Source organism: Oenanthe melanoleuca, chromosome 8 (genome assembly GCF_029582105.1).
Source record: "Oenanthe melanoleuca isolate GR-GAL-2019-014 chromosome 8, OMel1.0, whole genome shotgun sequence".
Lineage (NCBI taxonomy): Eukaryota > Metazoa > Chordata > Aves > Passeriformes > Muscicapidae > Oenanthe > Oenanthe melanoleuca.
This window is the reverse complement of record NC_079342.1, coordinates 16838742-16851643: the sequence shown is the minus strand read 5'-3', so window position 1 is coordinate 16851643 and position 12902 is coordinate 16838742. Positions and strand designations below refer to the sequence as shown.

General features: G+C 39.0%; 1 protein-coding gene across 5 annotated transcripts in view; it reads right to left on the bottom strand.

Annotated features, from left to right (window-relative positions):
- Window positions 1-12902, bottom strand: part of PTPRF (protein tyrosine phosphatase receptor type F) — a 369892-nt gene that overhangs the window by 184758 nt on the left and 172232 nt on the right. For all 5 annotated transcript variants that reach the window (XM_056497305.1, XM_056497306.1, XM_056497308.1 and 2 more), the window contains 2 exons: window positions 6929-7074; window positions 4169-4310 (listed from right to left, as the gene is read on the bottom strand). In XM_056497305.1, the coding sequence (XP_056353280.1) occupies window positions 4169-4310; window positions 6929-7074 (288 nt within the window). The remainder of the gene's footprint in view (window positions 1-4168; window positions 4311-6928; window positions 7075-12902) is intronic.

Sequence of the window (12902 nt, the reverse complement as noted above, 5' to 3'; positions counted from 1 at the left end):
TTTTGGCTGGGATAGACTTAATTTTCTTCATAGTAGCTTGTACTGTGCTGAGTTTTGGATTTGTGCTGAGCACAATGCTGGTACCATGAGGACGTTTCAGTTCATGCTAAACACAAGACCAGGGCTGCAGTGAAATGCTTCTGAACTTCCTCGACTTCTGTCAGCACAAAGCCAGCCAGCAAAACTTAACTTGCCAGGTTACCTTGAAACTGAAACCCACTGTGCAAGCAGCTCTTCCTTGGCCTTTCTACCTGTCCTCTTTACCAGGAGGTGCTCTCCTGTGGAGCCTGGCAGCACTCTCCAGGCAAATAACTACATGCCACATGATTAGGAGTCTGGGATAGAGGCATAGGGGATTTGCATAGATCTAGAATGGAAATTTGAGATGGTATTTTCATTTAACCTACTTAAAAACAAAGGGAAATGAAACTGCATATATTTAGTGTCACTTGGATGTGACTGTATGCTCTGGATTACAAGGGAGTGAAAAACCGACTGCTTGTAAAGCATTAAAGGGCCAGCTGCAATTAACTGGTCTTCCAGTTCTGGAAATCAAAACTGGATGTCCCTGTTGGAAAGCTCTGGGAGAAGGGACTGATAACATATTTTGTATTTAAGCTACCTTTCTCTCCCAAAGAATCAATACACTTCTCCCTGCCCCTTGAAGATCTTTTTTTCCCCTGCTTTTCCTTATCTTCCCGTTGGGTGAAAACTGCTGGAAAACAGACTGAAGGCATCCTTTGGTGAACAGGCAGCCAGAGACAAACACTGTTACCATCACCCTTTCCCAGCTCTGCTGCAATGCAGAGCATGCAAGGAGCCTCATGGAAGGCACCACAGATTTCTGCTCTCCTGCCATCAGCTTCTTGCTACGTTCTTGCACGCTGGCATCCTTCCTACTTATGTTATAACCTCCCTATTTAAAATGCTCTGTAATTCTCAACATTACCACTGAATAATATATTTATTAATTTGTTAGTGCCACTAACTGTCCCTGAGGCTTTTCTTGAGAATGTGTGTCAGCTTATTGATTCTAGCCTTCCCCCTCCCTGCACTGCTTTCCTCCTCTGCCAAGCAGAAACATACTTCTGTGCTGCTTCAGGTCATAATTGGAAAAAAGATAGAAATGTTCAATATGACTCATACATAATTCAGCTTATCAGCTACCCAGGAGAAATGAGAAGAGAAGGTATACGCATGTCTATTTCTTCTACTATCAACAGGAGAAATAATTTCCAGTTACACAAAGTGTACGTAGTTTGGTCACAACAGGATCTGCAGTTAGAAGGGAAAACTGAAAGACATGGAAGCAAAGAATAAAAGGGCAGTAGGGAAGCAAACTGTTAAAAGAGATTCACTTATGTGAGAATTCCTGATTCCCCAGGAAGACTGGACTCATGCTTCTCTCTTAATATTCAGAATTAAATAAGTTGGCAATTAGAAAGGATAACCTGCTTCTGATCTGTAAAACATCTCAGGAATCTAAATAAAATAAAGCTCCTGCTTAGTTAGCTACAAAGACATCTAATAACAGCCTGCTAAACCCTAACTGTGACTTCTGGATTTAATGTTAAGGCCTATGTTCTAAAGGCAAATTGTGAAGGAGCATTAAAACTTATTGTTATAAAGGATTTTTAATGTAAAAATCAATACATGCTGTGTATTTAGCAGCATGTAACCACGAGGATGTCTATGATAAGCTTTGTCACACACCAGGGACCACTGCATTAGTCAAATTCTTGAAAGGAAGTGCAGAATGTCTGTATCATTCAAACTGCCATCTGAGACCAATTACGGAAATTATTTTTACCCCAAAAGCAGAGGGAAATATCCAATCCTACTTAACAGTCTTGCAAGTACCAAGGGTTCCACATGAAATGTGCCATTTTCAAATACAAAATTCATGTTAGAAAAGTGATGGTGTAATGGAGAACTTAGGCACTTATCACTATTTCTTGGAAGCCATTGAGAGTAAACTACCACAACCAGGGCAACATCTATTTCTCCAAAGTGTAAACAAAGGAACAGTAACAGTAATTAAAAAAAAAATCGTATTCATAAAATGCAGAAACATCATCATCTCTATCAGACAATGCAGAAAAATAAGATAACTTGACAGAGCTCTCTGTAGAAAAGTCTCAGAAAAGGGAAATGTAAAACATATTTTATTAAATATAAATACATCATAACAGAATCCATCTTCTTTATCAGTTAAGCCAACATAAAAGGGACATGCAGCTCTCCATCCTCGCAGTTAAGCCCACAACTCTATATGCATGAGACATACAAATTGTTAGGCAGCAAATGTTTCTTAATTTTGCCCATTACAAGAGTGCCCAGCAAGGGGTCGATACTCTTCAGGCTGAGTGGAAAACACAGCCCCCCCAGCCTGCAGATCGTTTTTGACCTTATGGGATCATGTTCAACTATCATTACTCCCAATTAAACGAATTTTCCAAACAGAAAAGCAGGCTCAGTGCTTGACTGCTACTGATTTTTGCTTCTGCAGCTCTTAAATTGTGTGCCTGCATGTCTTTTCCTGTCTGTGGTGTTTCCTAACATTCCCTATTTATGTGGTGGTCTGCAAGTTTTACCTCATCAGGAAATCAGCAGGAGCACCATGGAGCTAAGAAATACTGTTGTGCTCCTTGATGCAATGCATGTCTCTGTGGGCCTTTGAACACTTAACAGAGAGCAAATAAATTATTAGCGTGTGTGTGCATGTGCATACATATCCAAGATACATAAAGGCAACTACAACCAAAGGAAATAGGAATGTGCATGGAAGAGTGGTATTCAAGCATCCAGTATCACAAAAATCCAGTTGCAGGAAGCATTTAAATGCAGATCTGCACATAAACTGCTGAAAGAGTTCCACTGAGCTTTATGCACTCACATACACTGCTACAAAGGCAAGAAGTAACAAAAAGAATGCGATTTTTGTCCCCCAATAATTTTCAAGTCTATAGCACTTGTTATCCTATTCTTAATAATACTATCACTGGAGAGCAAGCTGATCTTTAAGATGCCCCACCTCCAGAAACAAGATACACAATCACATCAGGTATTGAATGATTTCTATGATTCCCATCACCACGGTGCCTGAGCACATTACAGTTGTTTAATGCATTCTTTGTCACAGAGCAGAAAGGAAAATATGATTACCTCTATGCTATAAATGAGGATGGGAGAACAAGGAACAATAGGCAACTTGTCATGTGTGGCTGGCACACTCACCACTGGGATAACCACTCTCTTCTGATTCAAAATCCTACAACAATAAACACTTTCCAGTCTAGTTTTTTCATCACTTAGAAGTTTCCACATCAATCTATAAGAAACAAGCAATTTGCCTGAGCCTTTTCCTGCTTGTAAGGGGTAAAAATGCAAGGGGTAAAAACCCATTCAGCCAAATGCCCCAGATTTGTAACACCTCAGTACATTTACAAAATCCTATACATAAACAAATGATAGAACACACTGTTGTGCTGGAAAAACACCTTCTTCCCTTAAACGCAGAAAAGAATTCTGACAATTTAATATTTAAAAAATCAAGTGTTCACAAGCCTGTTTATATCTAATAAACTGTTTTTCAACAAACATTTAGCAGAAACAACATAGAAGCAAAATAAAACCTGCTCATACAGCAGACAACGAGGAAAATCTATGCTTTAACAAGAGAGACAGAATTAAAAATTATGAGTACAGTGAAAAATAAACACAACTAATTTTCATATCAAATTAAAAATCTGAAGACTAACCTGAAAAATCTATGTGCTGCTTTAATCCAGAAGGTGCAGCAATATAGATTAAGTTTCTGATTGTGAGATACAATACTTGGATACCCTGAAGATGGATATTATATGAAAGCAAACAGATGAGAAAAGTATACAAATGTCTCTGCAGACAGCCCTCCATGTCAGAAATGACACCTCTCATTCAGACAACAAAAACACTCTAAAGACAGTTCAGAATCTGCAATCCTTCCATGATTGTCTCAAAATATGATGTTCTATTATAGGAAAAATTATAGCAACTGCTGCAGGAAGAACACAGCTGTACCAAACCAAGCTGGAATATCACCACGCCCTTTAAATGCAGCATATCAACACATAGCTGCCAAAGCCACGTCTCCTGCCACTTAAGGCTGCAAAAACTTGCCCCTTACCTTCCAACACTGTTAACTTGGCACTTGTGTTTATCTCCCCCACGCTGTTGGTGGCTGTGCACTCGTAGATCGCTTCATCTCGATGAACACGCAGGGGCTGTATCCGCAGCACTGACCCTGACCCATCGTCAAACTCGATAACCTTTGAGGGTGGAAAGAAAACACTTCATTACTGCTGTCTTCTGCAACGGCACTCAAAGTCAAAACAATCTAGGAGAGGAAGAACAAAAACCAAAACAAGCCCCATAAGTTCTAATATGCCATGGAGTAAGTTAAGTGTTCCAAATCCAGCAGCACAAAAATTTCAGTGTCAAGAATGTATTTGTCCTCTGAGGAGGCCAGAACAAATGAAGACCCAATGAGGTTCTTTATGGATCAATTAAGGTTGACAAATTATCAACCTGGTAATAAAGATGTGAATCTGATGATTTAAAACATCTGAGCCATATTTGCACTAATGATTTTACTAATCACTGATACAATTTAGTGCCAACTTTCACCTTGATGGAAGAGGAGAATGATATACTCCTGTGGGATTGCTAGGGAAACAGTAACAAAACTTGAATAAAACCTCGAGCACCTACAGTGCATGCTAACTCCAGCAGAGTGAGGGGTTTTAATGTCCCTCAGCACTGGGTACTTTGCAACTCTGGCATAATCAACAGTGATGTAATTACACTTCCTTCCCCAGCATAATAAATTAAGTCTTTAATAAATCATTGCCTTTCCATCCATCCTGCTAAGCTGCAAAATGCATTACTCTGACTTATACATGGAAGAAAAAGGTATTTATTAGTTAGTAGCTGGATATGCTACTTCATAACAGCAAGGCTGTGAAGGTACAGCCTCAAGCCACTATTAATGCCAAACTCACCCTTCTCCTATTCCAGAGTACAGCAAAAATTGGAAATACTATCTGATTAGCAGATAGTGACAGCATGATGGAAAGGCAGATGCCACCCACTCCTGTCCCTTGGGAACTGAGGAGATGAGGAGGCTTAAGGGATCCTTCCCTCCAAACACGGATGTCAACCTAGGGCTGCTACCCCCTGCAAAACTTCCCCCCTCTTTTCAAGGGCCTGTTTATGAGCACTTCCCACAGCATAAAGATCAAAAGAGAGAGAACAGGAAGGAGGAAGACAATGCACCACAAGACTCTGCAGTGACAGGAAAAACAGGAAGAAATCAAAAGGTAACCAAGACCACTAAAAAATCTGTTACTCCTCATACTGGAAGGAACAGCCCTTCTGTATGAAGAAGAAACCTCTAATATAGTCAGGTAAAGAAAGAGGAATATGAATATCACTATAATACACTTTAAAGAATTAATTTTTTGAAAATACTAATTTTTAAATTAAACATAAAACTGTGACAATATACTAAATCTTTACGAAGGACAGAGCTACTGCTCAATTTTAAAACAAGAAAAAGTCAGCTACAGAGATTAATTCAGTTCAATGATAAGGACTAAAAAGCTAAGAGATGAAAAAGCAGAAAAGCTCTTTTGCCCTCACTATCCTTTGAACAAACACTGTGTGATAGGAACAGAGCTACAATTACTAAGAGCCAGACAGGCAGTGAGACCAAAATGTTGTTAATTTGCCAATGATGGATACCTCTTCTGTGTCATAACTTAGTATGTGTACATCAGATTTGGTTTTTTCTCCATTTGAAATTACTTCCAAATTTTCCCTAATTAAAACTAAAAATGAAGTAAAATTAATAGTTACTTAGGGAAAAAATATTCACTATGTCCTGACACAAGCTATGCATCCAAACTGACATGAACAAAGGTATAAAATTGCTCATATAAATGCATATAATATGGCATAGCCCTCTGGTCAGCCACAACAAGCACCAAATTCACTATAAAGGTTGTATCTACTTAGAAATTAGAATCTTTTAATAGTTATTATACAACAAAACTTTTACCAGGGAAAAATAACAATGTAAAACAAGATTAAAATTGATTACTTTAATCAAGGTTTTCTGCTCACACAGGAAATCATGATTAAAATTGGTGACTTGAATCAATCCATTCTGGGCAGCAAAGTCATCTTGTGCTCCAGTCAGGAAAGCAAAAACATCAAAGACAGGGGATTAGAGAAAAGGCAGCAGAACTGTAGAAGGGTCACATTTGCAAGGGCAGTTTTAGAGAAGGGAGCCCAACACCAAAAAAGGAAAGCGGAGAAAAAGGTGGAGAAAGTCAGTGAAAAGATATTTGCTATGTAAAATATGAACCAAATTGGACCCTTTTTCAAAGATGTTTCTGATCCCTGCTCTTCTCCCTTCCCTCCTCTCCTACTTTAGCTCACAGGGATGTCAATTAACCCTTCACCATTCCCCTTCCAAATACCTTTGTGGGAGGGATGGCAGTAGCCAACACTTAGAAAGATTTCAAGTAGTGTTTTTGGCAACTCACTTTTGAATTCCACTGGGGATTGTAGGTCAAAGAGGTAACTTATAAATTCTGACAATGAAAATAGGAAAATACTGCTAGATCCAACTCTTGTCTCCCATCTGAAGGAGGATGTCCTGTTGGTGTGTTTCCAGCATCGTGCTCAAAGGACACCACCTGCTCTACAGATTGCATTGCTGCAGGGAAGGAAACCTGCTTTACACTAAAGCTTTACACTCTGCATTGTAGTGACAAAGAGATACCCAGGTTGCAGTGATGATTATTGTGCAATTAAGACCTGTGAGGATTAGACTGATTACCAAATTTTCAGGTTTGGGCTTTTTCTTCCTTTTGTTAATTACCTCAAACCGCTGAGAACTGACTTTCTTCCCCTTCTTCATCCACGTGATTCGCGGTTTGGGCTCTCCTGTTGCCTGACACACAAAAGAGGCCACTCCTCCAGAAATCCCAATCTGATCTTCAGGAGCCTTCATAAACGTTGGCTTGCCTGGAAAAATAACCAAATCACCCCCATGAGGACATCAGGTAAGCATGGAATGTGTCATGTTAATCTAAATTTTAAAATAACCGGTGCTCTTACTAGAAATCCAGGTTGAATGGCCCCAGCCACACAAATTCAGAGCAGACTGCAACCTTTTTCAGTGCAACATACCTTTTTCTCCTGAAATGAATAAAAGTCCATCTGGCTTGCCTGAAAATGAGAGCAACAGGAGGCTCCCCCCTGCCCCCTGGGCATTCATTCAGGTATATGACAGTTTGGAACCATTTTTACGGTTTATTTTCTAATAAATGGATTTTTGCAGATTTATACCATGGTCATAGCACTGCAAATTACAGAACAGCAGACATATCAAACCTATGAAATGTACCATACCTTGACATTAGTTTTACTGAAAGCTATTAACACATCCATAAAAATTAATATCGTTTTAAGTATACAAGTAACAACCTTTAGTTTAATTTTAAATGTGAACTGACACGAAAATCCTACAGTTTCAGTATCTGGAAACCTGCAGAAGCTAGCCTATGCTTGTTAAGAAACTAGTCACTAGAAGTGAAAGTCAGCAAAGAAACCAAAGTGGCACTCAGGCATGAAAGACTCGACAAAAATAAGAAAAAAAAAAATTTGAATAATCAATTAAAAATCTCATTAAAATAGTGGAGTGTCTTCAAGGTTTACATAACAGATTGAGATGGATAAAACTATGCATCCAGTATTGTATTTCTCATCTGTACTAGCTCTATGGAAAAATTTTGCACTGTGTGATCTGCAAAAGCATTTGATGATCCCACATTCCTATAAAACACTAAAACATTTAACTCCACAGGGAGAGTTAGCAGAGTCCACCCATGACATGCTCTGTCCTCAACTAGCTTCTGTTAAAGAGTATCACAGACCTGGCCTCACCACAGAAATTCCTCACAGAAGTGTACTGAATTTTGCTACCCTTGGTAAAGAGAGCCCCAGGACTGTGCTCAAAATCCAGGAAATGCCTTTTAATACATGATGGCTGCTGTCTAAAGGCTTTGGCACATTGTCCTGACATGAACAGCAAGCAATTATTAAGCCTGCTTGCTTAACTGATGCTGATTCCACATATTTACTCATCTATAATCATGCCTATTTCTACTTAGTTTGTATTTACATATATCTCTGTTTATTCACCTCTCATCTATTTCAGAGAAATGTTAATTTACCATTCAGGCTGCTAGTGATGGCATTGTGATTGACTGTTTTGCTATGCAGTGTGCTGAGCTGATGTCTTGTATTGCACTTCAGCAGCTGATTTGGTTTTCTGATTTTCTGTTATTTACTCTGTCATCTTAGTTAAATAGTGTAATTTTTTTCAAAATGGCAAATACAGCAGAATCCAAAAACTTTTGTCCTTGAAGAATACAATGCAATTAGATCTCTGACTTCATACTTACTCCCCAGCACATACACTGAGGACTTACTTTACTTTTGTACATTTAAAAAAGATCAATACTATTAAAACCAGAACAAAAGGAAATTGAATGTTCACTTGCAGTAAAAGCTCAAAAACCTGCTGCCTTGATTTTGCATTGTTGCAATGAACCTTTTTCTCTTGCACATTTAATTGAGCAACACTGATTTCTGGAAACCATCTAAATCCTCTGAGACTGGACACTGAAGTACACTTGCATATAAACCAAATTCTCAGCCAGTGAAAGGGTATTTCTACAAAGACATTTTAAACATTTCTATGCCCTGAAGTTTTGAAATGGAAGGAAAGTACTAGTTAAGCAAACCTATAATCCTGAGCCCTGGCCCCAGGACAATAGAGTTGGGCATGAGCATACATATTTTTATACTCATTTGTAACTGATACAGCAAATCCCAAAACTCATCTCAGTGAGAGCGAACACAAGTGCAACAGAGTATTCACTAAACTCTTGATGTCTGTGGAAAATGCATGCTAAGTGTGCCAGACAAGCTCCACACCTCCCCACCAACCAACATCTCTGTAACTCCACTGCCCAGAGGAAGCTGCTGTGAGACCATCACTAATTCCCTCCAAGGGGCAACACTGGGGACAGGGCCAGATCATGGCACAAGCTGTCTTTTTTAGCCCATTTTGAGCATTTGAACTCTTAGGGTAGGCCTTGAAACACAGTCAGAAAAAATAAGGACGTACTGCAAATACAGACATAACCTACATGCTGTCTTTTCCCTCTCCTTAAATTCAAAATGAACAGTGTCCACAGAAGATGATGCATGTAGGAAGGTTTGCTGCTCAAACATGATACATATAAATACAAGGATCTGAAGTGTCTTCTGCAGTGAAAACCTGTCTTTTCCTTGATAACCTAAGGACAAATGCTGAAGATTTCCTGTTGAAAGCTTAAGGGGTGGGGGGAAAGGAAAAAGCTATTGTGCTTCCAAGACAAATCTGAAATACCAGCCTGGGAGAACCTCCCGAGGAAGCCCTGGGTGACAGCAGGGAGAGGTGCTGGATGGCTGGGTGCCCATCACACCCACCTTCACCCACTCCATCACATGGAGTAACAACTCCAGACTGGCACAGCTCCCAGAAGTCCAGACTACTCCAGTCTTTCCCTCCCTAGCCTCTCTGCTCAGTGACAGATCCCTGGAGCACATTCAGACCTCACCCTCTGAACTAATTCTTGCTCCTCGCTTCAAAACAAAGTTCCTGTTACACCAGGAGTAGAAGCCACTGCTCTCATTTCTATTCATTCATAAGCTTCAGGCAGGAAAATGGGAAAACTTTTACCTTCTTGGCTGAAATTTTCCCTGTTTGGTCTTTGCTCAGAATGAAATTATTCTAGAAGGTTTATGGGAACAACACAGTTCTGAGGATGAAGACTGTAAAAAATAGAATATTTCTTTCTCTTGTAAGAAACTGGTTTCATCTTATTTGGCTGGGGGCAGAAAAATAACAACTTTCTCAGACATGCTGTCCATTGAGAAATTAAAATAAAACTAGAAAACATTTCAGAAGAAGAGGACTTTCCTTTCGCATTTCATAGTGTTGAAAAAGATACTTGTCGAGCAAGCACATATTTGTGGATAATCCTATAAAGTAAATCCCAAGGAGGGCCTCATGGCATGGACAAAACGCTTGCAGAGATTTAGGCACACACTGCTCTACTGAATTAACCTGGAAAAACAGCAGAAAACTCATGCAATGTCCTGAGCTGGGTGTGTGACATGTTCAAAAAAAAAAAAGCTCCTTTGAATTATATTTTAAAAAGTGCACCAGAGCTTGCAAAGAAAGCCAGAGACAGTCAGGTATGCTCTAAGCAATACAGCTGTGGCCTGCCCTTCCCTGGGAAACAAAGTGTGATGGGTTTGGGAGGGGAACCTGAAGCCCTCAAAGACAGAACCTCAGGTTTCCTGAGAGCCACTGACACCTTTCCTGGAGGGCACCTCAGAGCCAGGCACAGACATGAAGATGCCTCTCTCCCCTGTATGTTATATTAAAACAAAATAAATATATATGTATATTATATATATATATAGGTCCTTGCTATTCTGGAAAATTTTTCTGTGAAACAATTCTTATAAATCAGAAAACCACCTCAGCACCTGTTCTAAAATCTGCCCTACCAAACATCAGTAGTAGAAGAGGAAAATTTCCGTTCCCTTTTTTGATTTTCATTAAACATACAATTGTCACATAAAATAAGTTTCCCTGTAATTCTGTAAGAGCCAAAAATTTCAAGTGACTGAAATATAATATATGCCAATATAAATATACATAATATACACAAATGTTAACTTGTTTTATTTCAAACACCCATCATTTTCTTAAAATAAATGGGAAAACTGAATGGAATCCGGATGCATTTTCAGTATTTAGCACTCACCTAAAATATTCCTCATCCAAAAAACTTTAATTCAAGCACTGGCAACATAATCCTCCTTCTGTTCTTGTGGATGCCATTTTTCCAAAGGGTCACACACAAGTTTGAGGAAAAATGTATTACAGAACATGTCTGCAATTAAGTGTTCTGTGAACACCCACCTGCTGTGAAAGATTTTGAAGAAAAAAATCTCTGTCCTCATGGTTCTCACTGCTCTAAATAGATGGGCAGCCAAAAATAAGACTTGTGTTGTAGGAGAGGGAAGCTTATATTTTTATCCGAAAGCTTTTACGACTTGAGCTAAATTAAGATTGGAAGCAGACTCCTCTGTGAAGAAAAAACTTACAGTTGCAATGTAAGATGAGCTGGATAAGGACATACAATAGGCATGGGCAATCTTATTTGGGTGCCTGGGCTAAATGAATAATAAGAAATTACTGACACTGGAATGAATGAACAAATCACAATGAAATCAGTTCCTGAGCCTGGAAATTATGAAATTCAGGTTTGAAATCCCTGCCTTCAACCTTTCCTGTCACATACACAAAGGCACAACTGTGCCTCACCTTCCTCTGTAAAACTAACCTGCTGTTCTCACATGGCTGCTGTCAGGATGAATATGCGAAAAATGATGCTGTGGCTCAGTTGTAACACTGGGAAGAAACCAACAATGACACAGACTTTCTCATGTTCCTGACTGACTTTAAAGTGGAAATAAAGTGGTCTAGAAGACAGAGGTGGCCCATGCTTTTATATACAGCTAAAGTATTTCTCTGTTTCCTTTATGATCCTGGATGATTGATGTCTGTGCATGGACGGATGCCTACTGGAAAGATACTCTGGGAAAGCTAATCTGTGATTCTTCTAAGCATCCACTGCAGGGCAGGAGACAAGTCAGTGGGCTCTCCAGCTATCCTTATGTTTAGCATCCTTATGCTTTCCTTGCAATAGTTCCTGCCCATTTGTGATTAGCAGGAAGATTGTTCAGCAAAATACAATTTTACAAACCTGCATTTTTTTTCTTGGATAATTTATACGTAGGTAGCGCCTGTCTGAGCTTTGAAATAACATTTATTTAACAACAGCTTAGCAAAGCCTCTGTGGGTCTCAATGAGCACAAGGCTAGTTCATTCTTTATTTCTCCTATTTTGGTTTTATTTCACTAAGATGACAGCACTCTGTAAATGAAACTTTTGTTCTTTGTTGCTTGGTGCAAAGTACTTATTAAATAAATGCAAATATATGTGGTGGGGTGTTGCATGCTCAGATACTTACACAATCTTATTTTTATCCAGGGTATGGATCATAACCCTTTCTCCCATCCACTTTAAAAAACACTTAACAGCACCCCAATCACAGAAAATGGCACTCCAAATTCAGCATATTCCTCAGATCAATCTGAATTACAGGTTACCTCATGTTACCTGCATATTTCCTCTTTTTTTATGATCTTATTTTATTAAGTTTTAATGCTTAAGTGATTCCCAACAGCTAGGACAAATGATTCTGCTATTTCAATCCAATTTTAGTGGTTGAGTTTTCCAGCTTCAAGTGTGAATGTCCATGATAATCAAATCTACAAACATTATCTCAGAGCAAGTTGCATTTCTCGTCGCCGCCTTTTCCTGACTTCCATGAAGTTACTCAGAGGTAACTTCTGAATTTGTACAAAATGAAATCAAATAAAGTGAATGATTAATATCCAAAATTCCAAGAAGTAGATCTTTTAACACGTTCAATGACCTCTGTAACTTTCAGTAAAACAATTAGATTACAAAAATAACAAAAGCAGCCATCCAGCAGAAGCTGTGCTTCTCCCTAAACACCAGAAGGAAACACAATGAACTAAGATTCAAGGCACTCATTTCAGCAGGCCAGACCCACTGTGCTTTGTTTATCTGGAGTAAACTTAACTAAAGGAGAATGCAAGGGTACGTGTAGGGTTAAGCATATACTTTTATCAGATTT